Here is a 13,734-nt window from a genome sequence, read left to right as displayed (position 1 = left end):
ACTTCCCAATGTTGTTTTTTCGTGTGTTTTAGAGTCCTCTTGATGTTTTCAGCCACTCTGAATTGGGAGTTGGTCTGCCTGTTTGTGTCATTCTAAGTTGGGAGCTGTCCATCTGACTCAGCGAGGGACTGAAATAGACTGAGTGGGGAACGAACAGAGGGGAGTGAAGACAGACAGGGGCAAAGTGGTGAGATAGGGAAGTTTTTACTGCCTATTGAGTTAAACACACTAACACCAAACTGTGAGAAGAATTTAGATTTTTAAAGTTTTATGAAAAAGATTGTTATTATGCTGCATCTTGGTGCATGTCTGTGGCTAACAGCTGACTGAGGCAATGTGACTTTAAGTTCAAAATCCCCTTTGCTAAGTTAAATATAGATCATGAGCTGAAACAGTACCCCCGTCCCCACCACTGCTGGCAGCACTAAAGAGAGACACACACACACACACACACACACACACACCTTGTAAGTTATCCACCCCCCAGTAGGGCTGGCACTATGCACAGGTCATAAACTAGCTGTAATAAGGCGAACCACAATACAAAAACCAGTTTGCACACTGGCTGCCAGAGATGCTGCAGAAGACACTTGAACAAAAGAGGCAAATATCCAGACGTCATCCTGAGTTCTGACTTTTTTTTCAAGGCCTATGAATCTTGCAATGAATGACGTGAAGAATCCCGGTGGTGAAACAGCATTACCTTGAGGAAACAGAATAACAACTCACTTGCCAGATCTATGTGATGGTATTTGTGCCTATATGGACAACATCTGCAATGTCTGAAGTGTAAAAACTAAGCGATTGCACAAGAATCCACCCCATTCAAGTCAAGATTTAGTAGATGACCCTTTGGCCACAATTACAGCATTGAGCCTGTGTGTGTCAATCTACATCTAAACACTGCAATTTGATTCGTTTTTTTATTCTTCATTGGAATGAGGTCTGGGCTTTTATTCGGTCACTCCAGAACTTTCACTTTGTTGAAATATTCACCGTGTTGAAAATAAATCTTCTCTCAAGTCAGAGTTCTCTTGCAGACCGCATGACATTGTCCTCCAGGATGTATTTATACTCTGCTGCATTCATTTTACCTTCAACCGTTACAAGCCTTTCAGCTGTTTCTGGTCAGGAAGCATCCCTACATCATGATGCTGCCACCACCATGCTTCACTGTGTGGATGGAGTATTTCTGATGATGTGCAGTTTTAGTGTCCGTCAAACATAGTGTCTAGTCTGATGACAGAACAGATCAATTTTGGTCTCATTACACCAAAAAATCTTCTTCTAGTTGACTTTGGAATTTCTCACATGCTAAAGCATGCAGTCTGATGGTGAACTCTAGTTAAGATTTCATCTGAGTTTTTCTTTGCCACTCTTCCATAAAGCTGGGCATTAATTGTCTCTTCCATCTCAGCTCCTGAAGCTTGTAGCTCCTTCAGTGGAGTCATAGGTGTTTTAGTGGCCTCTCTCACTACTCTCTCTGTTGCATAGTCACTCAGTTTTAGGATGGCCTGCCCCTGTTTAAGCACGTGCCGTATTTCTTTCATTTCTTGGTTGCTGATTTAACTGTAAGGGATATTCAGTGACTTGGAAATGTTCCGGTATTCATTCCAACTGATGCTTTTCAATGACATTTTTACAGAGTTGTTTGGAGTTTCACTTCACTTAAAGCACATTTACTGCATTCAGATGGTCTCCATTTTACAGTGACTTCTAGAATCAACTGATTGCACTTGTTGAATCAGGTGAATAACTCTAAAGACAGCGAACAGTTTATATTTCTAATTAATTGGTCTTTTCACTATAACAGTCGTTTTAAAGCTAAGTTTTGTCAAACAAAGCCATATTAAATTGTCAATGATTCAAACTTAAAAAGAAGTAAAAGTGAAAAACTCCCAAGGGGAGTGAATATCTTTTTTTAGGTGCTGTAATATTAAGCGATAGCTTAGCAAGTGGTTATTGCTGAGTCTCATACCCCAGCACTGGATGGTTACATAATTTTGCTTAAGAAATACCTTAGAACATACAATAAAGATGCCACCAAATTTCACAGTGGAGAAGGCTCTATCAAATATGTCAATTCATGTGAATATGACTGACAGCTGCAAAAAATAGAAACTAGAATTTATTATAATTTTAGCATGTCTATATACTGTAGAGCACTTCTATATAGCCAAGATTTCAGTGGACTTGACATGAAGCTGAAAAATACAAAAGTGAAAACCATCATACATCTTTAGAGATTTATTTTTTAAATAAACATTTAGCCAGTACTGCACAAAATATATGCAAAAAAGCAGAGGAAAAACATGAACCAAAGACAAAAAAACAGACACACTCAAAAGTTTAAACTCTTTGAACTCACATATGAAGTGAACTGAAAAGTAAATGAATAACATCGGTTTTTGTCCAAATAAATCACGTATATGACTAAAACAGCACTGATGCCCTGACATCAGTCACTGAGACAGATTACAGCACATCAGGAGCAATAATAAAGGAATACGAATAGCCAGGGTCTGGCTTCTTGGCAGCCCTCTAGTGACCTCCTCAGTCAGTTTAATTATGGCGCTAACCTAAATATCACTTAATAACAAACTCTGATTTCAGATGAACTTAAAGACAGTGATAATGAAAAATGAGAGGTCCTTTAATGCGGCGGTAGAAAAAAGCGTTTGTAGTGTTTAAACCCACAATACTGTGACTACTGACCTATAAAAATAGAAAAAAGGCTTTGATGTTGGTCTACTGCACATACATGTGGCAGAGATAAACTGTCATCTGAGCAGAATGGCTCCAACAACGAGGATGCAACTTAAACCAGGATCAGAGGAGATAACCGTGGCAGACTTTGGAACCTAAATATTGTTGCTCCCATTTAAAGTAGCTTCACACATCAATGTGTCATCTCCTATTTTACAGATATACTTCTTCCAGCAATCCTGTGTGGACTGGGAAAGAGGGCCATGGAGCAGTAATAAGCATCTCTAATAACACTGATCACTAATATCCGCTTTCAGTGCAGTACTTCTCCGTTCTTGGCTACTGGAATATTATCAGTTACACAGATTTGACAAAGGCAGCAAAGCGTTTGACAGTGAGTGTAACATTTTCAAAAGCACTGTCACAGGAAACACAGATTGTGATCAATACCGAAGCAGCCAGAGCATTCAGTTCCAGTGCTTTCCTGGCTGTGAGGTGCCGAGGCAGCAGGGCTTCTCTCTCAGCTCGTCCCTAAAGTCTTGCATTGTTTCTGGGGGCAAACCTGTCTTGAGGTAGAAGACGCCAGTCAGCTCACCTAATTAGAGGAATCCCTTATCTCCTGGATGACTCCTTATTAATTACGGCTCTGACTGGGAGGATCGAGTTCAGGTCCTTTCTGTCCTTTAGTATCCGATATGACTGCAGATACAGAGAAATGAGAAGAAACAGGGTTATGAATAACTCATGTGTGGCCCATGGCAGCTTGTAAAAGGAGAAAAATATGAAGGGAGCACAGTTGTCGGGATTGTAATGTACCTCAGCAAACTCAGCTTTAATAGCATCGAACTTCATCTTCTCATGGACTGCCCTGGCAACGTTATTTCTTTCAAACGGTTCTGAAACACAAGGGATCACTGTTGCATTATTGTGCACATTTCTCACACTGACATTCCAGCTGATGTCAGGTGGTGGTGGCCATGGAAAGATACGTATGGAAATGTTTACCTTCCACGCATATGTATTTGTTTGTCCACTCATGAGAATTGGTCTTGGGCAAAGCTCTGGCCTCTCGAACAGAAATCACCTGTTTATCCCATCTGCAATCACAGGAAAAGGTAACAGTAATGTGATTAACTAGCAATTATTAGACTGAAAGTAAAAGACAATGACCAAAGTTGTCAAGCATCATAACTGGACCTTCACACATTAAAGCCGGTAACATACAAACCTCACTTGACAAGAAACTCCTATGTAGGCATCAGTTGATTTTAGTCAGGACTAGGCGATATAACTGAAGAATTCATCCAAAAAATATATTTTATTTCAGTCAATAACAATTAATACTCATGTCTAATGACCTATTTATGACAAACACTAGGGGAAAATAGGCTTTGAATTTAACCACTCTCAACATCCGTACAAAAATTAACAAGGACAACGATCCTAACCTGGTAGGTATTAAATAGAGAAATAAAGATTAATAAAACCTAGACAGGTGCAGAGAGTGACCAGAGTGAAACTGCTGATCTGCTGAATGGACCAGGCATCACTGGACAGAGATCCCCACACAGCTCTCCATATGCACCCCAAAATAAAGTCCATCAGCTGTGACTGTTAAACCAGTCTCCACCGTCCAAAGCCTCCACCAAAGAGGTCCATAAGAGCAGATCAAGGCGCCAAAAGAACCAAATGCAGACGAGCACACTGCAGAGAATACCTCACAGCAGGTAATGGCGAGAGCGTTGGAGACTTCATTATCTATCAAACTATTTTCTTATTGCAATTGATGAAATGCCCGTCAACCGTACATATTGCTATAATAATATTGCACAGACCGGATTTTAGCCTGTTAGCGCAATTTAAGTGTCAAGTGGTTAAGTGGCAAGCAGCAACAGTTTTGCACTGTTATTTGGAACCATTGTTTTTTTTAAATCTTATTTCATTTTATTCTATTTTTATGATTTTATTATTAAATTTTTATCTCATCTCATTTTTATTTGTTATTTCAGTTGTGTGAAGGGAGTTCACAAAGTAAGAATTTCATCACTCAGGGTAACCACTGTGTTTCTGGTGTGTATATGACAATAAAGTTCTTGAATCTTGAATCTTTAAAACAGACACTTGTAGCACTTTTATTTTAGTCTAAGTAACATGCTTGTCAAGTGGCAAGGAGCAACAGGTTTGCACTCTTATTCTTAATGCACCATGAAAATTTCTCACTACAGCTTTATTTGCCAACTGTCTGTCTTTTGAGTCTAAAGTTTTGAATGCTGGAGCTTCCTCAAATGCATTAAATTAAAAGATCTAAAGACATTTTTGCTAAGTTGGTTGGAAACATGTGCTCCTCATAGTAAACACTTGCTTTTATCAGTAGCAATAATGTGTTGCTATGGCAATTTACACATCTAAGGCAAAAAAAAGAAAGAAAAGAACAAAATACACCCCACATGTGTGATGTGTTTGGAGTGTTTGATACTGTAATGCAAAAGCCAGTGCATGTCTGTGCAGAGTTGTAGTACAGCTTTTCAACTACGGCGTGTCACAGTAACACACATCCTGCAAACACGGGGATTGCGGTATGTCATGTTAATGCTGTGTAAGGCCAAAGGTCCCACCTGCTCCTGCCCCTCAGCCAGAAATATGAAACCAGAAAGGCGGATGCAGGACAGAGGAAGGAGAAGAGAGATGGAGGACTGGGGAGGGAGAAGAAGTTGGCAAGAGGAGCAAGAGATAAGGAATGGGAGCAAGAAAATGAATCATGAATGCATCTGCAACACTAGACTCAATAATGTGATGACATTGGGAGATACCTGAACTCTGTGGCATAGTATCTGAGAAAGCCCACAAGCAGCTCTCCTAGGGAGGACTGGTTTCTGGAGACATAAGGAGGGACACGTTTGGGACCCTCTGGAACCATGTCGATGTCCACGAAGGGATTGAAACACTCCTAAGAAAAAGTCAAGACACAGGACTCAAACCTGAGTGACACTTACAGATGTTTGAAAAGGTTTACGGTCTGTTAAAATGTGAATAATGTGAAAAATAATCTCAGGTGGAGGGTTACAGCAGCAATATCAAATGCATATAAAAGCCTTGTCTCTAGAATGTCATTTTTATCATTATTATTATTTTTTTTTATCTGTTTACCTATCATTTAAATTTACTAGCAGCACTTATCGCATTTGCTCCGGATGAGAAGGTCAAAAAACAGCTGAACTGTTAATCAACACGATTTAAATGACTTAAAAAACAATGAAGACACTTACTGGGTAGTCCCTTTGTAGAGAAGGGAGGACAGGGTCTTTAAGAGCTGCAAAAAGCAACACATACAAGATGAGATTCACCATAAGTTAAAAAGTACAAATGTGACTGAGAAGGAACTCTTCTGCACGTGCGATAGTACTGACTCTGAAGGTAGTGCAGGACCATCAGCACCAGTGTGTAGCTGCTTAATGTTCCTTTGCTGGCGTCATTGATTTGATTGTGCCGTGCCCACTTCTTGATGACAAGGATCATGGGTCTTATCCTGAGATCAGCTGAGAGAGAAAACACAAAAGTCAAAACAAGGAGCCACTGCACAGCTTACAGTTAGACGAAAACGCACAATGTACAGACAGTTACAGCTGACTAAAGCTCGAGTATGCAAGGTATAAAGTGTCTTATTTGTTGAATGACTCCTCACATTTTTACAGCAATTAAGTTCAGACAATAAAAAAACAAAACAAAAAATCTGCTTCTGTGGCAGTTTCAGGCCTGTAAAAAGACGGTCACGTGGAGGGTCTACATGCCTGTCTATGTACGCTGCACGTTGTTGGTTTGGAAAAAGTCAAACCAGGTCAATGTCAGTATGGGAGGAGTCGAAGGGCCTGAAAACATATGTCATGTTTGCTTTTTTCCTGTTAGATAATTATCTGGTTTGTTTTGTAGGGTAACAGTTGCATGTGCCACACTCTGCTCCTCACTAGCATTCTTCCGTGCATTAGTGCTCCAGCTGTACTGAGACAGTGAGCATTTTAGTGGTTTTTTTTCATGCTCTCAAAATCTACCTTACTCTTGCGGGTTTAATGATCCTGCATACTCTAGCTTTAAAATCAGACAGAAGAAGTCTGAAAATTTGCTGCCACAAAAGTCAAGTTATTACCCACCATAGGCGTAACTCCTCAGAAGGAATGTGTTCCTGATGCCCACTGTGTTGTTGATGTTCAGATCAAACTCCAGATCACTGAAGAATGTAGAATTTATAGTCATGAACATATACAACATATTTCGTATTTGATCATTCATTAATTTGATCAACAACTGGTTTGCTCTTACCTGCCTCTCTCTCTGAACCTGAGGATCGGCACTTTGGCTCTGATCAGCTGAGTCCTCTCAACATATGCTAGAAATTAAAACAAACATCATGAGATTTTCAGTTTTTTTTCATTTTGTGTAAACCTGTAACCCGTTTTCCAATGAGCAAACAGCTCCACCTAGTGGCATCAACTCTGAGGAACAAAAACCCACTAAAAAAAGCCCACAAATTATGCAGGTATGTTTTACTTTTGTTAAACAAAACAAGTTTGTTATATGTACTGATGCTACTATAAGTAAGAGGTGAGCAAGTTAGACAATACCAAGTGAGACACACTTAGAGCTATTTCTGAAAACTGCAAAAAGTTAATAGATACACAACTTGATATTTGTTAATTAGTTTTTATTACTCACAGAGGGATCTGAAAGCCCTTTGGAGGTGAGAGAGGACAAAAATAGGATCAGGTCTTTTCTGAAACAAGAAAACAGGAAACTGGGCAGATGTTCAAGAGGATGTGGGTGTCTATGATTGTACATTTCACACATGCACATTGGAAGACATTTACAGCACGGAGTCGGAGATACTTACAGTTCCCTTGATGACCAGACACAGATCAGCATCACTGCTTCGGCAACCCAATCCATTCATAGAAGATCCAGTCAGGTAAAGCCGTGCCACTGCATAGATGTCCTGTATGTCTCGTTGCAGTCGAGCTCGGCACCTCTCTTTGCGCTCCAAATCTGAAGACTGCTGTTGGCATGCTTCAAACAGCTCCACCATTTGATGACTCAGCTGAGGGCACAAACACATGCAACAGTGACAAAACCAAACCATCTGCACAGAAACACGCTCTGACTTTGTATCAGCGGCAGGTTAAAACCTTTAGAACACACCTTGTCCTTGGCGTAGGCCTGCAGGCTGTTAAAGCTTTCTGGCACAGCAGGCCCCTGAGGATGGATATCAAAATGTGGACTGGAATAAGAGCGTTCATAACTAGTGATGGAGGATCTTGAGGACTCTGCCCTCACTTGCTCCAGATGACGAGGGGGAGAAGGGGCCTGAATCACAGGAGAGCCTAATAATGGGTGGGAGACGGAGTCAAGGCGTTGGCGCTTCACCATATGAGGGCTGTACTCAATGTTCTGCCTCCTAGAAAAAGCCGAAAGATAAGAAAGCAACTAATGTGAAAACATGGTAAAGGCAAATGCTCATTAACTGAAAATCAGCTTAAAGAAACATAAGAATGAGACAGAGATTATTCATAAATAAATGTTAAATGATGTACTTGCGCCCATTGGTCATAGTCGGTGTGTGAGGAGGGGGGACATTAGATGTGGATCGTGGGGGATTCCATTCATATGGAGGCAACCTCTGAAGTTCAGGGACATGAAAACTTACAAAAACACATAGGCACATATTAAGGTACAGAACACAAAAACATCCAGCATGCACCCATTTCAAAGTGAAAACTTGTCAAGTTTACAGTGTCTGAACGTTTTCTTTCATTCTGGTGCTAGAACGTATACAGAGACATGAAGACATTTGATATTTATTGTTCAGCGGCTGATCAGCAGTTTTAGAAAACATCAAGGTCATAAAAGTTACTGGCACTTATCTCTATTTGGAGCCAGTTCTTTTCACCTTGACCAGCTTCTTTCTGTTTACACTGTGTGTGTCTGTGGAAAGGCTATAGTGCTGATGTCCAAATTTAAATGAATGCAACTACAGTGTCTGAGTACAAGTGGAAGCAGCGATAGATGACTGTAACAGCTATACATATAGCAGCAGCCAGCTGTGTGTGAAGTTCATAAACACATCATAGTGTAAAAGTACACATTGAAATCATAAATGAACTCTGGATGTTTTGCCTACAGGTAAACTTTTATCCCTCAGATACTCTGCAGCATCTTTTCCTGAACTATTTTGACAATACTACAGTGGTCACTAATTATAAAAGAGGAAATATTTTCATGGTTTTCAATGGGCCTCTACGCTACAACAGCTGAATAGAATTCATACTTGTGGTTTTGATGTGCCACTCCTATGAAACATTTCTGGAGGTGCACCTGCAGACCAAGTTGACATCTTCAATAGCTTACTTTAGTCTAACCAACAAAGTCTAAGGATATTCAGATTACTATGAAATGTGACAAATATAATTATCAGAGTTAATCATTCAACTGCAGTTCTACACAAAATACCTTGATGTAAAATAATTACTGTCTTAAACCCGACGTCAGTCAATCTACTTCATCGTACAGTTCACTAACTTCACTAACACTGCACCTGTCTACACCACTTCACTCTGGTCCCAGTTCAGACTCACCTGTTGACACCTCCGAGGCTTTGGTGGTTATAATCGTAACATCTGGTCACAGGGGGAGGTGGGTACAGGCCGTTACTGTAGGCTGGCCGCCCCCTCGGTGCAGCGCTGCGGGGGTACATGCTGCGGGTCTTCACGGAGCTCCAGCATTAACTTCTCTGATGTCCGGAATAACAACAAAAAACGGCATCAGAGCAGATGAAGGTCCCAGTGTGAGAGAAACTAGCAACACTGCTGCCATCTCCTATTTAAAGGAAACGGGATTTTCACAGACGGTTATTGTTGAAACCGAAACTTACCGGTGATCGGGCAGTGGAGCGAGCTAACGGCTGTTAGCTTAAGCTAAACTAGCTAATTTAAACAACATTTACTGAACTGTGGGAATCAAAGGCAGTTCTCCGTGTAGTAAAATGAGAGAAGCGTCTATGGTAACTAAATGTTAACACGTTTAATCAAAAATGTAACCAATACAAGACGAAAGACTTACCAAATTACATGTCACATGTAAACAAAACTGAAGATGTTAATTTTCCTGCATTCGTACTTCCGCATTGATACCATGACGTAATGGACTGGATTTAAAGGGGACGTGTCCTCGCTCATTTTAAAGGGAAAGTCTACCCAAAACAAAACAAACGAGGTGCTGCAGCAATAATACTGGAAAGTGAAGCCAGCAAGTTGGTTGTGTTGCTCCACTTCACACAAACGTTATTCAGAGGACTTCACAGGCAATTGTAAAAAAAACAAAAACAAAAACATGCACAACGTGGTAGCAAATCACTTCTTCTGTGTCTTGGGTAATAAAGAGTGAGAATTCTTAAGTTGCAAAAGTGTCTTTGTCGACAATCTCCCCCCAGACTCTCAGCCAGTCCCTGGTTCTGTCTAAACTGGTTCCAGAAGAACTCTGTAGTTGAGCATCAGCTGGCCTCCAGTAAGGTCTGGCACCTCTGACCTACTAAAAGCTGTGGGTGAAGTTACACATGCATGACGTAAGCTGGCACAATACTTTACTATTCTCCCTGATTCTGATAATAACAAGGTCATGCAAGCTCTTGATTATAAAGGAAAAATGCAAAACACAGCGGGTTAGAATTAAATCATTAAATTAAAAGCATCAAATACAGTGCAGACTGGGTTGTTTGCCCTCCTCTCCTCCCACCACTGGTGTTGAAATAATCTGTACATACTTTCATTTCCATGTCCCTTCCATCGATCAGTACCTGCATCCTCTGTTCCTCCTCCTCTGGCTCATTTGATAGGACCAGAATCCAACATGATGCCCAGTCCAGCCACAACAATCATCTCTCCACCTGGTTTAAAAATGCTGTCAAGCTGCCATTTAGTGGCAGCTGATGTGTGCACTGTGCAACTCACCCATATGTCTCCATCTTTGTGCTATGAATTGTTTGAATTGAATTGTGGCAGGAGACTGGGCTAGTTTAGGCACTTTGTTTTAGGTTAAAGCCATTTTCTATCTGCTAAAAGTGTTAGAGGCTTGATAGTGTTGCTAATCCCTTTTGTACTTTCCTTTTAATGGTGTAGGCTATGTAAAAGCAGATTTATTTTGGAGCTTTAAAACTTCTGGCAGAAGTCTTCTATTTGTTATATTAATGACTTTTGTATGAGTACCGTCCTCTGCCCTCACTTCCTCCTTTTGTTTAAACAGTGTTGCTTTGTTTGCATTAATTGAATACTTCTTGTTTTTAAACAAAAGTATACACTAATTATACAGAATGATTAGAACTGACTGATCCAAAATGACTCACTACAACAGTCAAAAAAGTTTTAAAATAATGTCATTTGTAAAATAAAGCTAGTTAATCAAAAGCAATAGATAAAATAACTGTCTTCAGTTTACTTTGGGCAACTTGAAGCTCCAAGGGTGAGCTGGTTCCAGCAGCAAAATGACTAAACACTAACTCACCACGTCTCATTAGCAGATCTGAGACACTTTCCAGGGTTGTACACAGCAAACATGTATATTTTAGGCTTGGACCACTCAGAGACTTGTAGACAATAAAAAGGCTCTTCAATTCAATATTATATTTAACAGGAAGTCAGCGCAGGATCTAAGGTTCAGAGTAATGTGCTCTTGAATGAGTTGGAGTTGTATAATGGTTTTATCAGCGACGCCAGTAAGGAGCGTATTACACTGTACAAATAATAAAAGCATGAATGAGTTTTACAAAATTTTGTGTGAACTCAAAGTTTCTCAGTCTGGCTAGGATTTTAAGATGCCAGAACAACTTACTGATGACTTCCTTTATTCACAACTCTGATGTGGGGGCTGAAATTTTCATCCTCACCAATGATAACAAGATTGTTGGGTTAGTTGGCAGTTTTTATTGCCCTGCACTTAAGAAAAGTACAGAATGCCTTCTTTCTTTATTGCCAGACAGAATTATTTTAGCCTTGTCTTCATTTAGCTGAAGGAAGTTTTGTTATTTCTAGCAGTCAGTCGCCTTAGATTGATCTGGGTGTCTGGGTGCAGATCGAATGGAAAGAGCCCAAGAGGTGAAATTTAAAAAATAAATGCAGATCTATGTGACTCCCTGTGTATACTCCTTAATTTGTTGTGTGACACAACAGGCCACTGTGTATCCAAATCAGTTTAATTTGAATGTTTGCTGGGAATCAGATAAGCTCAGTAAAATCACCATGACAGCTGTCACATTATCTGGTTACACCTTCACTGCAGACTAGGCCTACTGTTCAGCTGAAAGACTGAACTGTTAAAAAACATCTGAATTTATTAGATTGAAAATGAATTCCGCTTAACTCTGACTGGAAGTAATCTTTTAAAATGGAATTCAGTTGGTCTGAAATTGAAATTTGATCCTCACTGAAAGTTCTCCTGTCATTCAATTTTCAATTCAATTCAGTTTTATTTATATAGCATCAATTACAGTCAAATTGTCTCAAGACGCTTTACAGAACCCATATGCCTGACGTTACATTTATGTTTCCCAATTCAAATTAATTTCTTGAAATTCAGATTCAGTTTACTGTCATACAGTTGCATACTTTGACCAGAAACACGTGCCACTATAAACTGAATGGGAACAGTTCATTTTCATTGAATTTAAATTGCTTAACTTGATTGAATTTGAACCTTAAAATCTGAATCTATTAAACTGAAAATTAATTCTAATCAAGTTGAAACTGAATGTATTACTTCGAAACTGAATTCATTTGCTAAAAAACTGTATTTGATCCTCAATAAAAATTCAACTATCTACATTCACTTTTGATGATTCAAAATTGCTTGTTTTTGAAATTCAGATTTGGTTTAATGTCATACTTTGCCAGACTATGGGCAAAATATGCACTATTAGAAGCTGAATTTAAATCATTTCTCCTTTAATTTACTTTTCATTGTTGTTTTGTAATAAAAATGTGAATTTCAATCTTTTCATGTGAATTTGAATTGATTAGACTCAAACTGATTTTATTTTATTCTATTCTTTTAATTCTTTAAATTCTATTTTTATTTCCTAAATTATCTATCCTTGTTCTTGGAGATATTGACTTTATATAGGTATTTTCTCAAGTCTGCAAATTCTTCTGGAAATTCTTCAAAAAATAAACTCACAAAGTGCCCATCTAAGGTATTTATGGCAACAAACCATACATATGCATACAGGACTCATGCCTTGCAAAGACAAGAGCCAAAGGTATAAAATCCTATTTTATCCTCAAAGGAGGTTTGTTTTCTCCCAGCAGAGGGAAATGAGGTGGGATCAACCTCTTTGGGTCCTGTCTAACTTATAGAGCAAGCTTTATGTATTTGTGAGGCCCGCTATGGCCTCCACAGAATTATTTGTTCATTTCCTCAAGAGACAAGATCAGGCCTCCTGTGGACTCTGAGGCCCCGGGGTCAAACTGGACACCTGGTGCAAAAAAGACTGGACGAGAGACAAGCCTCCACATGAAATATGCATAAGGATAACATACAATTCCATCACACTGACATGAACAGAGTACCGACAAGAAAAACATGCAGGCTAATGCTGCAAATGTGAATGAAAGAAGCAGGTATTACAGATATTCGTTAGATGGCCATGATTGAATCACCCCAGAATAAAATAAATGTTATTTTCCACATTTCCAAACATTCACTGACAGACAACGGGACACATAACTCATGGAAAAATAAACTAGGTTATTTTTAGGGCTGTTCATTATCAAGCTGTGCTGTAATAAAGAGCACAGTCACCATTCGCCGGGCAGATCAACAAGCATCTCCTCTCTATCTGCTGGTATGTTCAGAAAAAATGTGGCTACGAGAGCGAGAAATCACATCACATTGCAGCCTCGGAGTCACGTTTTTTGTTTTTTCTCCTTTTGCGGCAGTGGTGAGTGGGCTACTTCCCTGCACAAACTTATTTTAAAACAACAAAGCATCAAATGG

At 39.5% G+C, this 13,734-nt stretch overlaps 1 protein-coding gene across 7 annotated transcripts; it reads right to left on the bottom strand.

The window, feature by feature from the left end:
• Position 1: 1 nt before the first annotated feature.
• tent2 (terminal nucleotidyltransferase 2) lies at positions 2–9,888 on the bottom strand. 7 transcript variants are annotated; one of them, XM_055011160.1, is made up of 15 exons: positions 9,623–9,779; positions 9,327–9,481; positions 8,286–8,393; positions 7,894–8,149; positions 7,589–7,792; positions 7,414–7,492; positions 7,021–7,087; positions 6,852–6,928; positions 6,114–6,242; positions 5,973–6,016; positions 5,517–5,653; positions 3,712–3,803; positions 3,523–3,602; positions 3,302–3,405; positions 2–138 (listed from the first exon to the last, which is right to left on the bottom strand). In XM_055011160.1, exons 2-14 carry the CDS (start codon positions 9,443–9,445, stop codon positions 3,319–3,321), a joined length of 1,479 nt encoding a protein of 492 aa, XP_054867135.1. In that variant the 5' UTR covers positions 9,446–9,481; positions 9,623–9,779; the 3' UTR covers positions 2–138; positions 3,302–3,318. The 7 variants fall into 7 exon arrangements, with proteins under 7 accessions (XP_054867135.1, XP_054867137.1, XP_054867134.1 ...); XM_055011162.1 differs by lacking the exon at positions 2–138 and having other exon boundaries at positions 2,233–3,405; positions 7,894–7,947; positions 8,029–8,149; XM_055011159.1 differs by lacking the exons at positions 2–138; positions 9,623–9,779 and adding an exon at positions 9,811–9,888 and having other exon boundaries at positions 2,233–3,405.
• Positions 9,889–13,734: the final 3,846 nt, after the last annotated feature.

Source organism: Amphiprion ocellaris, chromosome 6, assembly GCF_022539595.1.
Source record: "Amphiprion ocellaris isolate individual 3 ecotype Okinawa chromosome 6, ASM2253959v1, whole genome shotgun sequence".
NCBI classification, from domain to species: domain Eukaryota; kingdom Metazoa; phylum Chordata; class Actinopteri; family Pomacentridae; genus Amphiprion; species Amphiprion ocellaris.
This window is presented reverse-complemented; position numbering and strand designations above follow the sequence as displayed.